The sequence below is a fragment of the Gobius niger genome (assembly GCF_951799975.1).
Source record: "Gobius niger genome assembly, chromosome: 5".
Taxonomy (NCBI): domain Eukaryota; kingdom Metazoa; phylum Chordata; class Actinopteri; order Gobiiformes; family Gobiidae; genus Gobius; species Gobius niger.
In genome coordinates, this window is record NC_136856.1 from 2,803,926 (window position 1) to 2,828,560 (window position 24,635).

General features: G+C 41.2%; 1 protein-coding gene across 1 annotated transcript; it reads left to right on the plus strand.

Annotated features, from left to right (window-relative positions):
- Positions 1-1,749: 1,749 nt before the first annotated feature.
- On the plus strand, positions 1,750-23,141 carry LOC306963114 (long-chain-fatty-acid--CoA ligase 1-like). Its single transcript, XM_079556575.1, has 20 exons — positions 1,750-1,960; positions 4,857-4,971; positions 5,077-5,141; positions 5,212-5,313; positions 6,715-6,814; positions 10,456-10,631; positions 10,715-10,747; positions 10,819-10,870; positions 11,018-11,091; positions 11,326-11,403; positions 13,326-13,460; positions 15,206-15,340; positions 16,320-16,415; positions 16,489-16,561; positions 18,471-18,559; positions 18,649-18,765; positions 18,839-18,982; positions 20,530-20,634; positions 21,216-21,287; positions 22,829-23,141. The coding sequence occupies exons 1-20, from the start codon at positions 1,778-1,780 to the stop codon at positions 22,967-22,969; spliced, it is 2,085 nt and encodes a 694-aa protein (XP_079412701.1). The 5' UTR covers positions 1,750-1,777; the 3' UTR covers positions 22,970-23,141.
- The last annotated feature ends 1,494 nt before the right edge of the window (positions 23,142-24,635 follow it).

The window sequence follows — 24,635 nt, forward strand, 5'->3', positions numbered from 1 at the left end:
CGGGAGGGAAACGGCTCTTCTTCTGTGGATTTAAACAGGCCGAGGTGCGGGAGGGAACGGCTCTTGTTCTGTGGATTTAAACAGGCCGAGGTGCGGGAGGGAAACGGCTCTTCTTCTGTGGATTTAAACAGGCCGAGGTGCGGGAGGGAACGGCTCTTCTTCTGTGGATTTAAACAGGCCGAGGTGCGGGAGGGAACGGCTCTTCTTCTGTGGATTTAAACAGGCCGAGGTGCGGGCTGGAAACGGCTCTTCTTCTGTGGATTTAAACAGGCCGAGGTGCGGGAGGGAACGGCTCCTCTTCTGTGGATTTAAACAGGCCGAGGTGCGGGCTGGAAACGGCTCTTCTTCTGTGGATTTAAAGAAGAAGAAGATTTAGAACCGTACTAAAAAAGGAACTTAAATGTGTTTCCTGCAGTCATTGAGTCTACTTGTCTTCGAAAATGAGAGCAGTGCTTGACCTTTTATGCCATGAAATCATTGAAAATACTAAAAATATTATGTTATATTAATATGTTTAGCTAGTACATTAGCTGAAAATGATCCTTTTTTGTTTATTTTTTGCTCCTCCGGATGACTTCCAAAAACATGCAGGTCGGGTCGACCCACAATGGCAGCGGCTCAGGAGACCTGAACACTATTTCGTTTTACACTTGTACAATGACAAAAAAAGCACTTACTTACTCATTTCTAGCTTTTTATGCAAATCTTTAGAAATGATAAATCGAGTTGTTGTGCTTGTGGCTTTGGGAATATAATATTAGTGCATTGAAATGGCATTTAAAGCCTTCCATTTGCCTTCCTGCTGCCTGTAGAAAACCTGACATAACTGAACCTGAACTTTTGCTCTTTTCTAAGTTCCCGTGAGTTTTTGTTTTAAGTGATTGAAACAAAAACGTGTGACCTTAATGATTCTGTGACATCTTCCAACAGACACGAACAGCCTTTACCAAACTTAGTGTTACTATTTTACTTTTATTGTGTGGAGTTTTATTGTGTTTTTTAATCTATAGCGTTAGTTTGCTGTAGATATAAGTCTATTTTTGTTGTATTTATTACCACAAGGTTGAATGAATTGGTATATATTCATTCAATCCTTCCTTTTCTTTTCTTCAGTGTGTACTTTAAGTTATTTTTGTTACTATAAAAAAAAATGTATATTGTGCAGTCTTACTTGCAGTAGAGCTGTGATCATCCAACTCTGTAGTTCCACAAACACCGTCCTGAAATGTTTGTCTAGCTCTTCCTTTTTTTGTCTTCTTGCAAATGGTTTAGATAAATGATCTCAGTGAAAATAAATAATGATTAAACTAAAAGAATCCTTGCTCTGTCGGTTTCCAGGAGACGGACAAACTGAACATGAGGCTCATTATTGTCACCTGAGATTCTGAATGTACTTTCACAAGAGCCCAGTTCGAGGCCAGTTTTTCCAGTTTACAGGAGACGCCTTTCACATGAACGCACTAAACTTCTCCATGGTAATGATAAATAAGCCTGACCAAAAGTATCTGATAAATACATATCTATATATTTTTTTTTTCTTCATCGTATAATTTAAGTTACTTTCACTATTCCTCTCATTCTTCAATTTGATGGACTGTTTGCAAATCTTAGAACGTGCTTATTACACTATTACACAATTTGGACATTAAAATGGCATTCTTTTTGTTGTGTTTGGGTCTGATCCTGACAACTTTAATCCATTCCTCTCCAGGTCCCTCCTCCTCGTCTCCTCCTCGTCTCCTCCTCCTCCTCCTCCTCGTCTCCTCCGTAAGACACTATGAACCTTCAGAAGGTGCGGTTGCCAGATCTGGATGAGATCAGCCAGTACCTCCGCTCCCTGTCCACTCCCACCCTCGTCAGCGTCGGGGCTGTAGCCATGGCGACCACGTACTTCCTGGCAACGCGTCCCAAGAGCCTCCCGCCGGCGTGCGACCTCGACATGCAGTCTGTGGAGGTGCAGGTGAGGGCGACCCGGGGGGGAACATGTCTGTCGGTGATGGATATTGGAACAATTAAACTGTAAATGATCAGGCGTCGAGATGCACAATACCTCTGAATTATTGTTTTTGCAGCTTTAGGCTTTTTCTCTTTAGATCTTTGACAGTTTGATGAAAAAAATCTAATCAAAAATACCAGAATAATAACGTTATCTTAACCACTTAACCCCCGCCTGAAGCAAGTGCATTTTGTCCAGTTTGCTTCCACCTAGGGCTGGGCGATGTGGCCAAAAATATATATACGGTATATATATATATATTTTTTTTTTTAATCAGTTTGGCTGATTTTAATCGATTTTATTTGAAATACTTTAAAAAGTCTGCTGATCTTTTATATGAAGAAAGCTGAACTGCTCAGAGTACTGCTCATTAATATTTCATACTGTAGCTACAATTAGGCCCATTAAGAAAACACAACACTTTATTCAAAATAGTTTTAGATGAAGGTAGAAAATGAGCTCCGGGTCCCACGAGTGTAACAGTTTGTTGTGAACTACGGCTGCTCTTCCAGTGACTGGCTCTGAGTGTGGAATTAAAAAACGGCCATGTGTTTCAACAGGTTTGTCATCAGGCATTTTGTGAATGAATTACTTACAGGTTGTGCTAAAATACCCAACGAGGGCTCACGTGAGGAGTGTTATGTTACCCATGAGAAAATACAAATCTAAATATACACACACACACACAAACACAGACTGCAACATGCCAAAAACATGTGTCAACATGTAGAAAAAAATAAAATATTTCGAAGTATAGTATGACCGTGTTGTTTTAGATATTCCTCGTCTACTCTCAAAAGTAAAACCTCTTAATAAACCATGAAGTGTTTTAGTTTCTCCTGTGATTGACAACCGTCTCCATGGAGACTCAAGGGAAAGGGGCGGAGTTAAATGGTCCAGAGCAGAGTGAGAGAAAGACACAGGAGCAGAAACTCCAGCTCGTCCTCTTAAAACACAACCTTTGTGAAGCAGCAGAATCATCAGGAAGTCTCTGCTTCTCCTCTGGAGTCATGGAGCGTCTGAAACGCTGATAAAATGGCCGACTCCATTTTACCATTTAGCCATTTCCAGAATCGTCTGTTTTTAAAAGAATGAATTAATGCCCCACCACCACCCAAATTAAAAACAAACAAGCGTCTAAATAGCGACAAAAACGAAAATGTGACAAAATGCCACAAAAGGGCAAACATGAAAGTGACACAAAAAAAAGCAACAAAAATGTGACAAAAAAGCGATGGAAGAAAAAGTGACGACAACAAGACAACCACGTGAGGAAAAAGATCTGTTTAGATCAGTTTTGTAGGTCTTAGCTTTCAAATGAGCCGTTACTCTGGCCTACAGGCTGTAAACGTTTAGGTTTGGGTAAAGCCAAACTGGTCTTTGGCTGGGCCTAATTTAACATGTATGTTCTTCAGATCGCTCAGACCTGACAGCTCCTCATTCCTCAGGAGGCGGAGGATTAAAGTGCACAGCTTGGAATTACACCCGGAGCAGAACTGGTTAAACTGCTGCTCATGTTGTTTTAGGTCAAAACCAAATGTGACCGTGGGACAAATGTCTGGAGCTGAAGACGACACGCCCACAGGGCATTTACAAAAGGAAAGTCGCTGCCGACCTTAAGGCAGGAGGAGGCAGCAGGTCTGTGGAGACGCTGCACAATATGAGGGAGAAACTGTGCCAAAATGAAGGCCTGAAATGTTGTTAACAAGTATTACTTTGAAAATGGTGACATTGCTCTGCGATTTTACTCCAGGAGTTTATCAAAAATACAAAAAGTATGATCCAAAAACATTCCGTTCCAGCTTTTGCTGAAAGTTTTGTTTAATTTTCTTTCAGATTAAAGGGGCTAGATGCAAGTTGGCAATTTTATACTCTCTACTGCCACCTCAGGTCATGACGGCACTTCAGACCAGATATAACAACTTTCTGAGTGACAGTGCAGGTTTTTAGAGGCAGTTGTGGTGAACAGGTCTGAGCTCATTCTACACATTAGGACATGGAGGAACATGTAGGGGGAGGAAAAACTTAGTTTTAACATTTTTAAACTCCATAGTCCCTATAACAGAAGTTCTTTCTCAAAATGTTTCCTTTTTGCTTTTAAAAATCCAAGCATTTATAAATGCATAGGTTTTTGGGTTTTTTTGGTGTTTTTTTGTGTTGTTTTTGTATTAAAAATATTCTGTGTGGTCGTTAAAATCGCATTGAAAAGCATTAAAATGACTTGCCTGTATAAACCCTGCTAAAGAAGTGGCAGCAGCTACCATAAAATGTTTCACTGCTTTCCCCCAAGACTGTTTTAAACCTTAAATGGGAGGTGAAACAGCCTGTAATTTGTGAAATCCATTCAATTATTCAAAATAAACGGTTTAAATACACTTGATTTTCTGCCCTGAAGTAGCAGCATCAGAATTCTGATGAAGATCGAAACGCGTCAATAAATCCACACAAATTCACAGTGCCTCAGCTTATGCCCTCCGAGCCTGAAGAGAACCTGATTTTTGTACGTTTTTTTCACAAGACGGTTTCTACTTTAGCCTTCAGCACTCTCTGCCTCTCTTCTAGTTCTTATTCACACTGTGTTTGGATTGAGCTAATAAAACAACAACTAAAACCTTAAGTAATGAGGCACATTTGCACAGCAGGATCTTCTGTACGAAATATGAATAAATATGAATCGATTTAACCCAACTGGATTCTTTTCTCAGCCCTAGTTATGATTGAACTCTTGGTTTTCTCACATTCAAGAAAAAAGTCCTTCGACGTAGCATCAGGAAGTGTCTCTGGGGCGAAACCCGGAGCTAAACCTGGGCAGGCCTGGAGACGACTCGACTGAAACAACTTGTTCTTTCCCGCCGCTCAGGGAGAAGGTCTGGCTCGGAGATCCGTGTTCGCTAATGAAGACGGGTACCTGACACATCTATACGAAGACGCCAAGACCATGTACGAGTTTGTGCTCCGAGGGGCCCGCGTCTCCAGTGAGTCACTCTGTTTCCTTTATAACCGGCTCATGTTCTCAAGCCTTGTCCTGTATCGCCTTTATATTCAAATACACCAGTAAAATGACTCTGTCCAATCTGCAGATAACGGTCCATGTTTAGGCTCCAGGAAGCCCCAGCAGCCGTACGAATGGCTGTCCTACAACGAGGTGAGACATTTTATTGAATAAGGTTTCCTCTCTGCTTTTTCTTGTGCTCATAATAAATGTGCGATCGTAGGTTATCCAGCGAAGTGAAAACCTGGGATCTGCCTTTCTCCACAAAGGACACTCCAAAACGACGGACCCCTACATCGGAATCTTCTCTCAGAACAGGCCTGAGGTACAGACCTGTTTACTCTGACGTCCAGATTAGAGGTGGGAGATGTATATCCAAATTGTTCTCTGGACGATATGCAAAATTGTGATATTGAATATTTCATAATTAGTACATTCCGACCTCCCAAACATGCGTGTTTTTTTTTTTACACCACAGTTTTTTTCTGACTTTGTGGCGTTGTCCTTGTGAGTTACCGTAGCGCGGTGCGAGCTGCCCCCTCCCCTGCGTAACAGTCAAAACAACAACATGGCAGCATGGAGCCATTACAGAGATGAAGAATCTAATGATGTAAATGAAGTCACTTGAGTCGCTCATATTTCGAGGAAAGTGCTCAGGACAAGTTGTAGCACTGCCTTGCTAGCTAGCTAACTTTCCTAACTTTTAGCTTTTTTTATATGAAAAATCGCTGATTTTTGGGGAGGAAAAAATCGCCCAGCTCTACTAGTAATTCAATTCACCTTATTCCTGAGGCTCGCGTGGGCGCCGCCATGAATTGTGCCCGGCCGATTTCTCCTATATGTTAACATGGACTGGAGAAGTCCACATAAAATCAGTCACTACACGAAAACAAAGCCGTTTTTCGGCCGCGCTGAGAAACGGTGCAGTGTTGACATGTTGGTGCAAATGAACATTGGACATTTTACACAAATCAATCGACTAAACATGAGATTTGCAGATTTGAGCGGAGAATATTTTCCCTCCTTCTCCTTCACGCTCGCCCGGAAGTGTCTGTACAACGGAAGTGCTGAGACAAAGCAAAAAGTGTGAAAAGTGGGCGGGGCGGAATAAGGTGAATACAGTAATAGGTCAGATACAGCAAGTCAAAGACCAACTGGACCTTCTTTGCCAGTTTGCACACATTTCTTTGAAGGATTGCAAAATGATCGTCTGAATATCGATATCGAGATATTGAAAAAAAAAAACCGCGATAATCATTTTTGTCAATATCTCACACCCGTAGTCGAGATATACTTTATAGTGGCTTAATGATAACGATATATTTGTGCCATCCTTGTCTCTGCCACCTGGACCGAGAACATTTTCTCCAGTTTGGACCTGAATCTAAAAGCTTCTTGAAAAAAAACGAGAAAACGGCGTCAAAATGAACCGATGAAAGTGCAACAAAAAAGTGACGAGAAAGCCACAAAAGATCAAGAAAAATGTGGCAAAAAGGGAGATGGAGAAAGAACGTGAAAACGGCAACAACACGAGGAAAAAGATCCGCTCAGATCAGTTTTGTCGGTCTTAGCTTTCAAATGAGGCGTTACCCTGGCCTGTAGTCTGTAAGCTCCAATCCAGAAGCTTTTAAATGAAACTTTAAAAGCCAAACTGGAGACAATGCGCTCGGTGAAGGCGGGGGTTAAGAGGTTAAAGGCTCTTGTCTATTTTCTGCCTGGTTTTTAGTGGACGTTAGCAGAAGTGGCCTGTTACACCTACTCTCTGGTGTCGGTCCCACTTTACGACACTCTGGGAACAGAAGCCATCGCCTACATCATCGACAAAGGTAAAAACAACCTACACGTGTAAATGAACTGGAGAAAAACACTAAACATTGAGTCTGTCAGTGGATAAAACCAGAAAATCACTGTATGTGCAGCTTTGGACCTAAAATAAATGAGAATACATGTCTGAATAGGAGTGAGAGGAACTGATATAATCCCTCACACCTGTTCCTAAACTCTGCTACTTCCTTCAACAGCTGCTTTAAACTAGCAATGCCAGATGAAAATTTGAAATACAGTAGATAATATTCATAAGAGCATAGGATGGTAGAGGTCAGCAAGAGGATGAAAAGGCTTTTTGAATTTTTTAAATACATCAATTACTTCCAAAGTTATAAACATTTCAGTTTTCATTTTCGGCCACTTTTGGTGAAATCGATTTCCATTAAAACAATAGGATATGGTCTGGACCGATTTATCACAAAAAGTGGTAACATTTTCAGCTTCTTTGTTCTCTAACTTTCCCATTTCCCCAAATATCATTCTCAAAATTCACAATCAAGACGGAAAATTGTCAAGGATTTCAAATATGATGTCAGATTTTAATTGTGGGCTAAGACAATGCAACTAATTTGCATATTTTAACAAATAATTAAGGCGAGACACTGCAGGTGGATACAGAAAACATTTAAAGTGAGTGATATTGATTTTAAACTTTTGCTGTATATTATTAACACAAATCTGAACAAAAACTGTATTGCTGTATTTCCGTAATATTTGTTTATATATAAAAATAAGAGTTTATGCTAAAATGTGCAATATTTTGCAGATGAAATCTAAATAATGCACCACCCATGTTTAAAATAATGGTTTCAGCTTTGTTGGTACATTAGATAAGAAGATTCTTTCAGAGGGGATTTGGGATATCTTGTATAGTTTTTTGAATAAGCCAGTAATGGTGATCTACAAAAAAAAAAGTCAAATATTTAGGACATTTTTTTTCTTTTTTTTTTTAGTTACTTAATTTGTAAATTCATAGTGGAAATTCAGCAAAACATATCCTATTGCATTTCTGTTATTTTGGTAAATTAATCATGTGAATAAGATTGTTTTATGAGCTAATTTGTAGTTCGAAAACTCCGCATTGTGGCTTTATGCAAATGAGTGCGCACCGCGGAGCAGAGAGGATTTGGAGCGAGACACGTTATACCATAGAAACTAGCTTTCGTAGCCTCACACTGTGGCTGTTGTGGGTGCCCTGCGGACCCGCTGGTTACCCGTGTGTCAGGGCATGTTCCAGGGCAAGTGTCAGGGCCATAAACAGCCACAGACCTGGGCTACAGTCGGGCCGTGACCGCGGGAGCGGAGCGGGGCTAACGCGGCTAACGCTAGCTACACCGCGGACTCGCCTTGGTTTAGAGCGGCCGCTGACGGCGCGGCCAAGTTTTATAACTTCATTCAAAAAGCCGCGGATTAAATTCACATTTATATCCCAAACCAAAGCGCAAATAAGAAAGAATACTTCTTATATTTTATGATCATGATGGTGACTTTTCGAAAAATATCCACACTTTCAGTCACGATTGCGGAGACTTTCCCCCACAATATCTCAGGATTTACAGCAAATATGCAGAAGTCACCAGCACCATTCGACTCGGCTACTCGTGTTCTGATTGACTGGAAAATATCACGGTCCGGGAGCGTGATTTGTTGCCGCGGAAAACGAGATGAAAAAAGTGTTTTTTTCGAGCGAGGTCCAGACCTCTGATCGAAGATTTTGACGCTGCAGGTGAACTTTATTCATTCATAACTTAACAATTACTTGGCCTACCGAAGAACTAAACACACCTGTGGATTCCTTGATTCAAGCTGCGTTTAATGATACTAGATTAATAAATAGCCGTTGAATATTGTAACCGCTAGATGGCGCTAAAGCAGAGGAACGCTCATTCAGGTCATTTTTCACCACTCAGTGACGGAGCATTTTGCATTGCTATTTAAACACAGAGCTCCATTGTTCCCATTTTACAAGCCCCTGATGAGGTTTTTGTGTTTGCCTTTAGATAAACTGATTCTGAATGTTTCCTGGTGCTTGTTTCTAGCTCTGAACAGTATCTGAAGTACGAGAAAATCAAAATCGTGGATTTTTAAAGGTGCATTCTTATATTCAAACATGTTAAAAGTCCATTATGCAACTCTTTATGTGAAACAAAAAAAACTAAATATTTGTGTGTATTTGACCCAGTGGCTGTGTGAGTGGTCAGCACGGTGCCTTTACTTTCCGTCACAGTGGTCTCTAGGACGCTCCAGGATCAGTTGTTTAGACGGTTTTCTCTGCTGATGGAGCCTAAACCTGATAATAGCTTTTTTTGTTGCGTTGCCGCCGCGTTTTTTCCAATTTTTTATTGTTTTTTCATAGTTTTTTTTGTGTTTTTGTTTCGCCACATTTTTGCTATGTTTTTGCCGCTCCTTTGTTGAGTTTTCATCCTTGTTTTTGTTGTTATATTAATACTTTTTAGATTAGTTTATAGATTTGGGTAAAGCCAAACGGGAGAAAATGAGCTTGGTTCAGGTGGGAGTTAAGAGATCAACAGGTCTTCGATCTCTGATTTGAGTAAAGTTATTTCTCAAGATCATCTTGAGGGCCATGCTGGAGGGCCGGATTTGGCCCCCGGGCCTACCCCTGCACTACAAGGTGAAATACGCACAAATATCCACTTTTTTCCGCGTAAAAGTTGCATAATGCACCTTTAATATGTTTGAATATAATGGGTTTGTGTGATTTCTTGACTAACACTCTTCACCCGGGCTGGGTACCGTTAAACAATACGAGTATGGCATCCCCCCAAAAAAGTTTAGGTACTACTGGTACTGAAAAAATAAAAGTACTGACAGCAAGTCCCGAACCAAAATAAAAAAAATTCTCTACATTTTTCTTAAATTCTATGTTTGCGCCATTTTTACAAAAATTTTCTCAAAAGTTTCCTTATTTTTGCTCAATTTTTTTTCTAGTTTTTTTTTTTAGCCCATTTTCCCCCAAAAAATCTCCCAATATTCCTCCATTTTTGCCGTAGTTATTCCCCATTTTTCACACATTTCTTTACATTTCTTGACCTGAGATTACCCCAATATTGTAAATGTGCAGATCTTCCAAACTTTATTGTTCTATTTTCTGGTTCTAGACGACAAATATTTTAGTCTAGGTATCGGAAAAAGTATCGTTCAGGGTTTGGTATCGAAAGTATCGTTAAAGTACTGGTATCGGGTAATGATGTAACTGTACCCAGCCCTCCTCTTCACTAAAGTGCTGCTTCTGAGAGTTCACACTTCACTGTGATTGACCAGATCTCTTCTTCACCGGGTGACAGTGGTGCGGATGGGAGGGCAGGTCGGGGGTTCGAATCCCAGCTACTGCAGGTGCCCATTGTGGTTGTGTCCTTGGGCAAGACACTTCACCCACCTCACCTCCAGTGTCTGCGTGTGGGTATGAATGAGAAATGAGTGACTGGATCCTTGTTGTGAAGCACTTTGGGCCTAATGAAGGTTAAAAAAGCGCTATATAAGTTGAGACTAACATTCACTCACTTGGAGGAGGAGGATGATGATGGTGATGATGATGATGATGATGATGATGATGAAGTCTCCAGAACCTCGTCTTCATCCTGTAAAACCCTCTGAGCCCGTGTAACCGCTCTGTCCGCAGCCTCCATCTCCACCATCGTGTGCGACGTGCCCGAGAAGGTGGACCTGGTGCTGCAGTGTCTGAACGGAAAGGCGCACTCGGTCAGAACCATCGTGCTGATGCAGGCGCCCAGTGATGACCTCATCAGTAAAGGACTGGAGGCTCGGGTCGAGATCATCAGCCTGCAGGACATGGAGGTTCAACTCAAAGCTGCTTTAATGGCTTTTGGGAGAGATTTCTTTTGTAATTCGCCTAATTTATTTTGTTTTTTGCTTCGCAGGCGCTCGGGGAGGCGAATCGCCGTCCTCCGCAGGTGACTTAAATGGATTTAAATGGGAAGAACGTTTGGATTTGTTGATGCTAAAGATATTGCACTGTTTTCAGCCTCCGCAACCTGACGACATGGCCATCATCTGCTTCACCAGCGGAACTACAGGTCACTTTCTGGACATTATATTATGCCATAGCCTTATTATATGACATTATTAATGGTTTACTCCATTCACTGAAACATCTGAATCCCGTGATGCTCTTGGGACAAAGTCTTGATAAACTGAATGATCTTTTCATGTGTTGTGTTCAGGAAACCCAAAGGGGGCGATGTTGACCCACTGCAATATTGTATCCAACTGCTCTGCGTTTATCAAAACCACAACGGTAAGACATGGACTCGTTAATGGAGCACCTGCAGACGGCGATCGACCCACAAGAGCCGGGATTCTGTTGTTCAAATGTCCGCCTTTAATATCTGTGGCTGTGTCCGTGTTCTCTCCAGTCGTTCGCTCAGACCAGCTCGGACGACGTGATGGTGTCTTTCCTCCCGCTGGCTCACATGTTCGAACGCGTGGTGGAGGTACCGTGTTTATTCATGGCTTTGTTTTGTGCGTTTAGACCAGCGCCCCCATGTCCCACAGCGACACCCACATCTCCTACCTCCCTCTGGCTCACATGTTCGAGAGAGTCGTCCAGGTAGGTCCCTCCCCTTAGAGCCCTCTGTACCTCTGTTTGTGGCCAAAAACAAGAGACACTTTAAATGATTATCTGCTGACTCCGTTTACTTCTCACAATAGCAGTTAACCTCTTAACCCCCGCCTTAACCGAGTGCATTTTCTCCCGTCCTCATTTCAAAGCTCTGCAGAGGCTCCTGACCCGCACCAACAGGAGAGCCCATGTTCCTCCTGTCCTGAAGTCTCTCCACTGGCTTCCTGTTGCCTTCAGAGTGAACTTTAACATTTATATCACTGCCCTAACCCAGCCCTACACTTCAGCTCGGAGTCTGAGGTCTTCAGGTCAAAACCTGCCTATGGTTCCTCAGACCTTTTACAAAACCCAAGGAGACAGGTCCTCCCGTCTCTGGAATGAGCCTTCTCTGTCCTTGAGTTCCCTTGATTCTGTGGAGACTCTTTCCAGAGCCAATAGAGCTGCCTCGATTTGTTTTTGTCCACTGTAAAGCACTTTGACCTGTCCGTGAAAAGCTCTATATAAAAAAAGACTACTTACTTACTTACATTTGAAAACTAAGAATTACAAAACTAATCTAAGCTTCTTCCTCATTAAGATTGTCACTACAGCTGCAACTAACGATTATTTTGCGATCGATTAATCTATTGATTATTTTTACGATTAACCCCTTAACTCCCACCTGAACCGAGCACATTTTCTCCAGTTTGGCTTTACCCCAGTCCAAAAGCTTCTGGAAACTGAGACGAAATGATGGAATGATGGAAATGTGAGAAAAAAGTGAGAAAACATTGACAAAAAGTGACGAAAAATGGATGAAAAGGTGGCAAAAAGTCACAAAAATGTGACAAAATATGACAAAAAAATGACAAAAATTTGATTAAAAATTGACCAAAAAATGACACAAATGTGAGAAAAAATGACAAAAAAATGACAAAAAAGTTACAAAAATGAGTTGAATACCCAACAAAAAAATGATGGAAAAAAATCTGATAACCTGAGGAAAAAGATCCTCTCGGTTCAGGCGGGAGTTAAGAGGTTAATCACTTGGCTATGAATGGTGTAGGAATATTACATTTTTTCATTTTTTTAATCACATTCAGCTTTAGTGGCGCTGCGTGAGGATGTGTTGATGGAGTAAACTAAAGGGAAATATTTGTTCTATTCACAAAATGTACAGTGTTCAAAACACTACAGCCCCTAACTATAAAAACAAAGTAGATTTTCATCAAAAATACTACATTCTTTGTCATTTTTGTTCCATTTAAGTCTGTGTGAACCAGATAACGATGAATCGATTATTAAAATAGTTGTCGACTATTTCAATAATAGACTAGTTGTTTCAGCCCTAATTGTCATATTTTCCTTTTTGTTTGTGTTTTCACCACATTTTTGTTGCTTTTTTGTGTTGGTCACATTTTACTTTACTTACTAACTTACTTACATTTGAAAGCTAAGACCTACAAAACTAGTCTAAGCTTCTTCCTCGTTATTGTTGTCGCGTTTTCCTTTTTGTTTGTGTTTTCATCACATTTCACAACAAAAACAGGGAAGAAACGTAGGTGAATTTTGTAGGTCTTAGCTTTCAAATGAGGCATTACACTGGCCTATAGGCTGTAAACTCCAGTGGAGAAGCTTTTAGATTTGGGTAAAACTGTTGAAAATGTGCTCTGTTAAGGGGTTTATTACACTAATTCTCGTCACAGAAGCTTCTTCTCGGCTCTTTAGGTCAGAAACAGAAGCTTTTATGATCAGGAGCGAAACGTCCTCAACTTTACCAAAACCCAGTCCAGTCGATGATTTAACCTTTTCTATGATGGACACCCTCTGGATGAATGAGGTCTCTTGTTTTGGTCCCGGCCTGTCCGTCTGTCCCTCTGTGATCCTTCACCCTCTCAGTGCATGATGGATGATGTGATTGTCATGGTCAGGGCGTGATGTTGGTGCACGGAGCGCGGATCGGGTTCTTCCAGGGAGACATCAAACTGCTGATGGACGACCTGGCCACGTTAAAACCCACCGTGTTCCCCGTGGTGCCGCGCCTGCTCAACCGCATGTACGACAAGGTACGGCACAAAGTACAGATACTGCAGTCCATCATCATGTAGTGAAAGCCCCGTATGTCCTGAGTAGGGATATTTGTCATCTTTCAACATATCGGTATCGGTCCAATATGGGAAAATATCGTCTGATTTTTTTTCTTCCTTTGAATTATTTACTGCATCATAATGTCGTAGCGCACCTGAATGCAGCAGCAGTGTAGACGGGCTGCACTGACCTGACTGGGGCAACAATTTATTCAAATTATCTAAAATAAACAGTGGCTCCTAAGAATAAAGAACCTCCAGCATAAATTCACACGTCTTCAAAAGAAAATAATGTTTTTACTAAGTTTAAACAAAGAGCGGACACTTGGACACCACAGAGATGCAGAGCCACAAGTTGCTGCTGTAACAAACTGGACTAAATCTGCCCCATGGACATTATTCTGAGTCAGGATTAACAGGAATCATTTTCTGATGGATTATTTGTCGCTACATCTGAGGTGAGTGTTGCAAAAGTTTGTCCGTCCTGACGCCAGATTTATAACTTTGTTTGTTAGCGCTAGCATAGCTGCTAACAGGCTAAAGGCTACGACACGTAAACATGACCTTTCTGACATCATGTAGGTCATCTTTACTCCGCCCACTTTTATCATGTTAATGACCCGTGAAAACGAGGCGTTATGTCATGTTGCATTTTCGCGCATATTTAATTAGACGCATTTGCGACGTTAGCACATTTATCATTGAAAACAAAGCAGTTCAAAGCTCATACTAATCCTGTAAATCTACTGTTTGCTTTTTGCCAGCTCTAAACCAACTCTAAATCTTCAGTCTGGCCTCATTAGTTCAGTATAAGGTGCTGTTTTTGCAATTCCAAAGCTTCATACAGAGCTGTGTGTCCACAGAGAAGTTTATCAGATTTGTTTAAAGTTAAAACATGTAGCATAAACAACATGGTAGGCTACATGTTTAAGTAAAAAATACAATAAATAGTAGCCAAGCATATTCCCAGTGTCACTGTTTCCCATTAATAGAGGACATGGGTGAAAGTATAATAATAAGTAGGTCTGAGTAAATATTTAGCCATAAACAAAATGACAATTCACTCCAACATTGCATTTGGTCTTTTTAATATTTTTCTAATAATAAGGATTGTTTCATCCTGGTGTGTGAGACGTGTCCCAGGCAGAAGACAGTCCAATAATGGAACAATTTACAAACTTTACCACATTTGAGTAAACCTTTCTATTGATTATTAACGTTGAAATAAATATTGGTAAATACCGGATATCGGCCACAGCGGTGAGGCAAATATCGGATATTGGTATCGGCAGAACATTTTCATATCGGACCATCCCTAGTCCTGAGGGACGTTTGTCTGGTCCTCGCTCACATGTATAAAGTGTGAATGAGGTTTTTAAAGTGTGTTTGTGCAGATCTTGGGTCACATGTATAAAGTGTGAATAAGGTTTTTAAAGTGTGTTTGTGCAGATCTTGGGTCACATGTATAAAGTGTGAATGAGGTTTTTAAAGTGTGTTTGTGCAGATCTTGGGTCACATGTATAAAGTGTGAATGAGGTTTTTAAAGTGTGTTTGTGCAGATCTTGGGTCACATGTATAAAGTGTGAATAGGGTTTTTAAAGTGTCTTTGTGCAGATCTTGGGTCACATGTATAAAGTGTGAATAAGGTTTTTAAAGTGTGTTTGTGCAGATCTTGGGTCACATGTATAAAGTGTGAATGAGGTTTTTAAAGTGTGTTTGTGCAGATCTTGGGTCAGGCCAGCTCCGCTGTGAAGCGCTGGCTGCTCGGCTTCGCCTACAGGAGGAAACAGGCCGAGCTCATGAAGGGCATCGTGAGGAGAGACGGCTTCTGGGACCGGCTCATCTTCAGCAAAGTCCAGGTACCAAACACTCACATGTACTGCTCAGCCTGCACTACGCATGTACTGCAAATACTTACATGTGTACTGCTCAGCCTGCACTACGCACGCATGTACTGCAAATACTTACTGCAGGTACTTTAGTAACTGCAAACACTTACTGCATTTACTTTAGTAACTGTAAACACTTACTGCAGGTACTTTAGTAACTGCAAATACTTACTGCAGGTGCTTTAGTAACTGCAAACACTTACTGCATTTACTTTAGTAACTGTAAACACTTACTGCAGGTACTTTAGTAACTGCAAATACTTACTGCAGGTACTTTAGTAACTGCAAATGCTTACTGCAGGTACTTTAGTAACTGCAAATACTTACTGCAGGTACTTTAGTAACTGCAAATACTTACTGCAGGTACTTTAGTAACTGCAAATACTTACTGCAGGTACTTTAGTAACTGCAAATACTTACTGCAGGTACTTTAGTAACTGTAAACACTTACTGCAGGTACTTTAGTAACTGCAAATACTTACTGCAGGTACTTTAGTAACTGCAAATGCTTACTGCAGGTACTTTAGTAACTGCAAATACTTACTGCAGGTACTTTAGTAACTGCAAATACTTACTGCAGGTACTTTAGTAACTGCAAATACTTACTGCAGGTACTTTAGTAACTGCAAATACTTACTGCAGGTACTTTAGTAACTGCAAACACTTACTGCAGGTACTTTAGTAACTGCAAACACTTACTGCAGGTGTCATAATTACTCAAACTACTTCAGTAATTGTACAGCAAATAAACACAGTGGTTCATCTCAGGAGACACAGAAAAATATGAAATATTTATTGAATATACAGTGTTAGAGAATTAACATGTTGTCTTGAAGGTTTTAATACAGTATAATGATTAAAGTAAAAATATTTAAAATCCTGTTTGTAAAAAGGTTATATTAATAGTCATAAATGTGACAGTTTCGCTGTGATGTGTCGCCCTCTACAGGCCAGTATGGGCGGCTGCGTGAGGCTCATGTTGGTCGGAGCGGCTCCAGTTTCTCCCACAGTCCTGACCTTCATCAGAGCCGCCATGGGTTGCCAGGTAAAAGAGACTCAAAGGAATTATAAATGAAGTGTAAAGGATTGATAACTGAGGAACTTTACTCCCTGTCCAGTTTTACGAGGGCTACGGGCAGACGGAGTGCACGGCCGGGTGCACGCTGACCATGCCCGGAGACTGGACCGCAGGTGAGGACGGGAAACTATGGATTAACCTCTTAGCTCCCGCCTTAACCAAGCACATTTTCTCCAGTTTGGTTTTACCCAAATCCATAAGTTTACAGCCTATACTAAACTGATCTTTTTCCTTGCATTTTCTCCGTGTCTTTGCAAGATTTTTTGACATTTCTTTCACCAAAAACATACCTGGAGCTGTGTTTCGAGCCACTAGCGCATTTTTCAGTAATCTTTGATTCTTCTCCAGCTTGTCCTGAGGGCCTACGTATCCAGGAAATGCATTCCCACCCCTCGATTCTCTTTCTAAGCTACAGCCACTCGATGTGTTCTCTTTAATGAAACAGCTGCACAGCGAAGGGGAGCATGAGCAGCTATAATGAGATTGCCAGTCAGGAAGTAAAACTACGGAATATTTAGTTTCAGCTTTGGCTCAATATTGCTTTTTCTAATAAGCAACATGTTAAGTGATGAAGTGACATTATTACCAAATACCAGGAGAAAGCATTCCGTATTTTCTGAACTATAAGTCGCTCCAAAGTATAAGTCGCACCAGCCAAAAAAAAAGCAGAATGAAGAAGAAAAAACGTAATAAGTCGCTGATGCACCTTTGACAAGCCTCTCCCGGCCGCACGTTGTTCAATCACCCATTTGTGAAGTCGTTCCTCCAGCTGTGGCTCTAGCTTTTAGCCCCCATTAGTTTGTTTTTTTAACCCTCATTGCAGTAAGAGAAACCTCCGCTTTTCAACAGATCCTCACAAGTGCATATTTCACTACTTGTAGTGTGCAAGCTGCAGAACATGATTTGAGTTCAGAGCAGCAGATACTGGTACACAAGCCTAGAGCGCCCTCTATTGGCCGTTGACCCCCAGCCAAACTATGAAAAATAAAAGTGTGACTTATAGTCTGAAAAATACGGTAATTATTTATTTATTTAAGATGGGACAGTGCATATTAATTAACATGAGTCGTCAAAGTCCACATGAAAATATGCCAGAGTTAGCCACAATGGCTCATTTTCATCTGTGGTCCCAGGGCAGGGCTGTTCTCAGAACAACAAGCACAACAGACATGAACAAAAGACAAGATAAAATGGTTAGTAAAAAGACATTATAAACAAAACGACACAGACAAATTAAATAAAACAGATAAGAGATTTTAAACACTATTGGTAAACAGCCTACATGTTCACACTGTGACTGCAGGTCTGATTGTCCAGGAGCCAAAGCTTTACTGATCTAGTGAAGGTTCACAGTGTTGGGATGTTCCTGATGTTCCAGGTGTGAGCCGCCCAGCACAGTCTCCTCTGCTTTGGGCTCGTGTGCCCACACTGTCTGTTAAGGGGATGAATTCCTGCAGAGGGGGCGGGGCCAGTCCATGCAGTATTCTATAAACCAGTACAATGTCGTGAAACCGTATCATATTCCCCCAACTAAAAAAACTATATTTTGAGAGAACATGGCAATGATGGTAAGAGTTATGCGTTTGATCCAAACCCTTGAGTGATGCTTATAAACTCTCTGCACTGACTGTAGTGTTGTTTTACTTGTTTGACTCCAGGTCGTCAGACAGTAGTGAATGTGTGACATAATCATGGCGCTAAAGTAGGTTTTTGCTGCATCTGCAGTTAAATTATTCCGTAGTTGTCTAAAAGTTCCCAATGTAAATTTTACTTTTTTGGCTTGGGATTTGAATGTGAGTTTAGAATCAATAATGACCCCTAAATATTTATATTCTTGAACCGCTGCTAATGCGTGTCCTGCAACATCAACAGGTGGGTCAGGTTCTTTGTTGCGTGGCGTAGTAAAAAACATGCAAACTGTTTTATTCATGTTTAGAAAAAGACCTGAATTGTTTAGCCATCTTTGACTGTCTAATGACTAATACTTGTTGGCATTTCTCATAATTGTTTGTCTTCCCGCAGGTCACGTCGGGGCGCCTCTTCCCTGTAACTCTGTGAAACTGGTCGACGTTCCTGAGATGAATTATTTGGCAGCGAACGGAGAAGGCGAGGTACATTCTTTTCACCATCTATGGCTTAATTATCTTTAGTGACACACCTTTCTACGCTTGTGACATGTTTTTTTGCTTGTTTGTTCCAGGTTTGTGTAAAAGGCGCCAATGTGTTTCTAGGATATTTGAAAGACCCAGAGAAAACCAAAGAGACCATTGATGACGACGGCTGGGTTCACACGGGAGACATCGGAAAATGGCTCCCAGTGAGTTTAGCTTCATCTCAAACCGTGAGCCTTTCCTCTCTCCAACCCTAAAACACTGTCTTTCGTCGCACAGAACGGCACGTTGAAGATCGTGGACAGAAAGAAGCACATTTTTAAGCTCGCGCAGGGGGAGTACATCGCGCCGGAGAAGATCGAAAACGTCTACGTTCGCAGCGACGCTTTGGCTCAAGTTTTTGTCCACGGAGACAGTCTGCAGGTAGAACCTTCCACAAAGCAATAATAACATGTTAACCACAGAAACAGAAAGGAGAAGCAGCATGTGATCAGTTAGCATATACGCTAGTCCATTAGCCTGCTCACTGTGTCTTTTCCTATAGCCTTTAGCATAGCCACCAAACATCACAGACTATGAATGATCCAGATGTTTTTAGCCTTTGTCAACCCATCGACCACATTTAGGTCAAAGCCTCGTTAGAAAGCATTAATGAATGTACAGACTTTTGGAGATTTTACTAAAAATACAAATTAGCATCTAGATAAAAGTGTCCTGAACTAAATGCTAAATCAAATTCTGTTCAGTTTTTGCTTTTTTGTGGGTCGGATATACATCAAAAGATGTTAAAGGGATATTTCAGGATTTTTGACATAGGGCATCATTCCCTAGTTATCCAGAGTGTTGTTGATTTCTGGAGATGTTTTTTTTATATATATAAAGAGTTTACTGGTGCTAGGCTAGTGCTAGGCTAGTGCATGTCTATGGTAACTAGTAGCCTGCATTAAAAACCTCTTCTAAATCATGGGCTCGTCCTCCAAACGTTGCCATATCTGATTTGTAGAATCTCCTTTGTGAATTCCACGTGTAGTGATGCGGCCGCAGGTAAACAAACCACTGTAGATCCGGTAACCGAGCAGATCACTCCGCCGCTGCGTAGCTACAACCAGGAAGCTGCTCAAATATAAGTTATTTTAAAACATTATTCAGTCGACACAGACGTTTATATGGTTAGTCTGGTGTTATTAATGATTTGCCTCAGGTGCTCTGTGCTCGGGTCAGACTGTTTTTAATGCAGGCTACTAGTTACCATAGACATGCACTAGCCTAGCACTAGCCTAGCACCACTAAACTGTTCACATAAGGGACTGCATGAATAAAAAAAAAAAAATCCCCAGAAATCAACAACTAGGAAATGAGGCCCCATGTCAAAAATCCTGAAAAATCCCTTTAACGATAGAGAAACCACAGAAATGATTTAAACGCCCTGAAACAAAACATACCTCATACTTTAATATTGTGCCTGGCTTCGGTATGGGAATAGAATGCTCAATCTAAAATGATTCAATGACTAGTATGTGTGCATTTGTTGGAACCGGCTCCGATACCTAAAGGCATTTCAATGATTTCTATGGTGTTGAACAGTATTTAAATCTCATCTTATTCTCCCAAAGTGAAGCTACATTGTCGACTGGACTGGGTTGGTCGAGCTGAGGATGTTTCGTTTCGAGTCTTATACACAGTGTCACATTCTGACCACAAGAGCTAAGAAGAAGCGAAACATCCAACACTCAACCCACCCAGTCCAGTCGACGATTTAGCTTCACGACGACAAATACTTCCTTGACAACTGAGTGTTCACAAACGTATTATTCTCAGAGTGTGGGTTCAGTTCTTGTTCTTCTGGAATTTGACGTTGAAATGTCAGCTTCAGAGCAGGGAGATAATAAGGACAGTGATGTATGGAAGCAGCGATTCTGTCCCATCTCGACTGTCTGATGGTGTTGTTCTTGTGTTTCTGCATGTTTTAGGCCTGTCTCGTCGCTGTGGTGATTCCTGACCAGGACTTCCTCAGTAATTGGACCAAGAGGACTCTGGGACTGACGGGGACTTTCACGGACTTGTGCAGCAAAAAGGTAACGCTTCAAACTGCTCCTCCCTCTTATTTAAAGATTGTGTCCAGGGCCTTTAGTTTAGGTGATTTGTTTATTTGAGCCTTTAAACTCTTACCACCCGCCTAAACCGAATGCCTTCTGTCCTCTTTGGCTATAGGCCTGTGTAACACCTCATTTGAAAGCTAAGACCCACAAAACTGATCTTTTTCCTCGCGTTGTTGCTGTGTTGAGTCACCTTTTTTATGTTTGTTTTTTTGGTCACATTTTTGCTGAGTTTTTGTCAAATTTTAGTTGAATTTTTGTCATTTTTTTGTTGAATTTTTGTCATTTTTTTGTTGAATTTTTATCATATTTTTGTTGATTTTTTGTCACATTTTGGTTGAATTTTTGTCATTTTTTTTGTTGAATTTGTGTCACATTTTTGTTTTGTTTTTGTCACTTTTTTGTTGCGTTTACATCATTGTTTTCTTCTCATTTTTTGTGGTTGTTTTGGTGCTTCTTTCCCCAAGAAGCTTTTTGATTAGGGTAAAGCCAAACGGGAGAAAATGGGATCCGTTCAGTTGGGAGTTACGAGGTTAAACTTGTCTACTTCCCCTCCACAGGAAGTCAAAGTGGCCATCTTGGAGGACATGGTGCGACTGGGCAAAGAGGGAGGTCTCAAATCTTTTGAGCAGGTAAGATAAAAGTCACTCAGTGAAAGTCGCTCGTGATGGGCGAGTGAAGCCGTGTGACACTTCAGAGCTTTCCAGGCAAAACGTCTCATTAAAGATTCTGAGCTTCAGAGCCGCTTCATTCAGTTTGAACACTGACCTCTTGTGGACAAACTTTTTGACTGCAACGTCTTATAAATTCGATCAAGTCAATGTGTGCTACAGAAGTTTAATCTGGCGTGTGGCGTTTTGATCATTCACAATCTGATATTGGTGTATGAATGATCAGACCAACCACAGGCCAATTAAATATGAGTCATTTTTCTCTGTGCGCCGTTACCTGCCGTTCTGCATGGGAAATGCAGCACATTTATTTCTCACTTATAGTTAAATCACCAAAGTGAGGATCAATAAACCTCTGTGGTTTCGCGCCTCGTCGCTCAAAGCTGTGAAACCAAAGCAACTCTGAGACTCACACTGAGCCACTTTGACACTGATACACGTCTCTTTCCCAGAACTCTCACACAGTATACATACAGTATTTTTGCCCATCACTACGTAAGGATTAAACAACGAGGAGCCGCGCATTAGACGGTTATAATGCACGACACGGAGAACACCACAACGTGCAGTGGAGTCGGGCATTATAACCGTCTAATGCACGGCTCTGCTTATACCAGGGTCCCACAAACGTAACATTTACAATAAATGTTTGTTTCATTGACTAAACTCCCTAAATCTGCCAGACTACGGGGCTATTTTGTGTGGGTTATTAGCCGGTCACTGAAGGCTGGTCTCAGAGCGAGTCATTCTCCGCAGCTATTACGAGGATCTCAGTCAGGCTCAACGACACAACATCAGCACAGAATCACAACACAACAGGACTAACCCGGAAACACTTTTCCCTGGAAGTAAACACCGATATGCGGCACTCGTGGGCAGGAGTTATTTACCTTTTACAACGTTTAACCTGAAGCTAGCTAGCTCAACCAGCTCAACTGTTTATGGAAACAGCTGCGGTGGAGTCGCTCACACCTGGACCCCCCCAACTGAAACTTTTATGTTTGACTTTACTAATCCAGACAAATATGCTTCAATGCAGGATCATTTTATGTACGCCTGAAAATGATGAATAGCCTTAACCGTTTCCAATAGAAATGTAAAGCTCATATGTTATTAACAGTAGCTAACCTAGCTGCTCACTCTCCTCTACAAACATTTATCAAACACTAAATCCATCTCATACGTTCCTGTCAGTCACTAATTACGCCTTTATCTGATCCAGCTGTGTCATGCGTTGCTATGGCGACGCCACAGCGGAGTGACATCCCAGTGATTTAACCACCGGACTTCGTGTGCGGTTATACCAAAATAATGCACCAGCCAATCAGAGTCCAGTATTCACCCAGACCATGGTATAAATGTTGTTAATGCTACTGTGCTCAAATACTGCCATTAATGTAAAAACTACATTCAGCATTTGTAGAGAAATGTGCCGTACACAGTTTAAATCCAGTGAAAGTGTGTATTAAATGAAGCTTCTCCTGTTTGGTGTGTGTTTGCAGGTGAAGGCGATCCACGTCCACACGGAGCAGTTCTCCATCGAAAACGGACTCCTGACTCCGACCATGAAGGCCAAGAGGAACGAGCTGCGGCAGCACTTCAGGGATCAGATCCACGAGCTCTACGCACAAATAAACGCCTAGGCAAACGCAATCAAAACAAAATGGCTCCCACAGATTCTTTAAACAAGGCCATAGGAACAAAGGAGGGCTGTTTTAAACACTGAAACGAGGACACGACTGTAAAACGAAAAGGGAAATCAAAAATGTGACTATTGAATTGTAGTTTGGAAAAAGCACATTATCACCTCTGATGCAAATGGTTTATAACTATATTCTTAAAGGGAAGAAGATCCTGACCGTGCTGCGCCAGGGAAGGAGTTTCCTAAACTAACTCATCATGTTGCTCTACATGGTGTCCTTTTATGAAGTCTTGGTTTGAATAAGCTCTAGTTTGTAGCACAGTTTGTTGGTAGGACTCAGCGGAAAAGAGCCATATGGAAGAATCTCAAACCTCAATTATCATTTCACAAGATCAGTTTGGTCTCATTCAAAAGGGTCACGTGATTTTGATCAGGAAGTTTAATTTCAGCAGGGATTATAAAGTATATTTATTTAAGTGGCACTACAGTGAGATTAACTGAGGAAAAACTGTTTTAACGCTTTTTATGACTAAGATTCAAAGCCAAAATGAGATGAATTCTAAAGTTTGAGGTTTTAATTTAAGAGAATGTGATTTTGTGATTGTTCCGATTTGTTGAAAATGATTAAACTGTTTGATAAAAGATGGATTTTATTTTATTTATTTATTATTTCCCTTTGACTTAACATGGTCGGCACGGCAACAGTTTAAAATCACTCGCCTCTATGTCACTTCCTGTGAATGTCTATAAACTATTAACTATGATTTAGCTAAAATTCTGTCCCATGTGTCAAAATCAGACATAGTTATGGCTTTTGTGCGATTCTTGTTTTTCCTCGGCTTCAGACTCATCCCACAGTGACACGGGTTCTTAAACGTGTTCTTATCGAGGAGCAAAGTGGTTCAGCAGCCCATAAATACTTAAAAGCACACAATTCTAACCAGGAAACTACTTTAGCATCATGCTACATATGCTAACGTTAGCGCTAAGTGCCGTTTTCGCTTCTGCTGAACAATTTGCAGACTTTTCATCAACAATGAGCTGTAGTCGATTATAACAAGCTAACGGGTAACCTCGAATAACCATTGTCCACCTGCACAGGTAATGTTCGTCTTTTGAGTTGTATGGGCTCCTGCAGATCCTGGTGTCGTCCATGGGGGTATAGTTAGAGATCCATAGGGCATGGCAGTAGCGAAGAGGTACTAGAGCCTCCAAACAGCAGTTATTTTTCAGGCAAGAGCTCCTTCCAAGCATCCAGTGTGGAAGGTTTGTCTCCAAAGTCACTTTCCGGGTCAGACTCAGATCATATCCTGTGTGGCCATTGTGCCCAAAGTGACAACGCACCATTCACTACAGCCTTTTTGAGAGAGCAATTTTATACAAGGCAGTTATTCTAATTTACTGCATTTACAGACCAACAGGTTTGGTCATCATTATAGTGTGATATAGACTGGTGCTATGTGATTGAAAAAAGCATAATACCCCCTTTTAAACGTCGAGGAGCCGTGCATTAGACGGTTATAATGCACAACGCGGAGTCAGAACTCCTTCTGAAGTGTATTGAGCCTGCATTTGAACATTGTCAGAGTTAAGGCCTGTCTCACATCCTCATGAAGACTGCTCCAGATTTGAGCTTTAGCCTCAACGGGTTTAGTCCTGACTCTGGA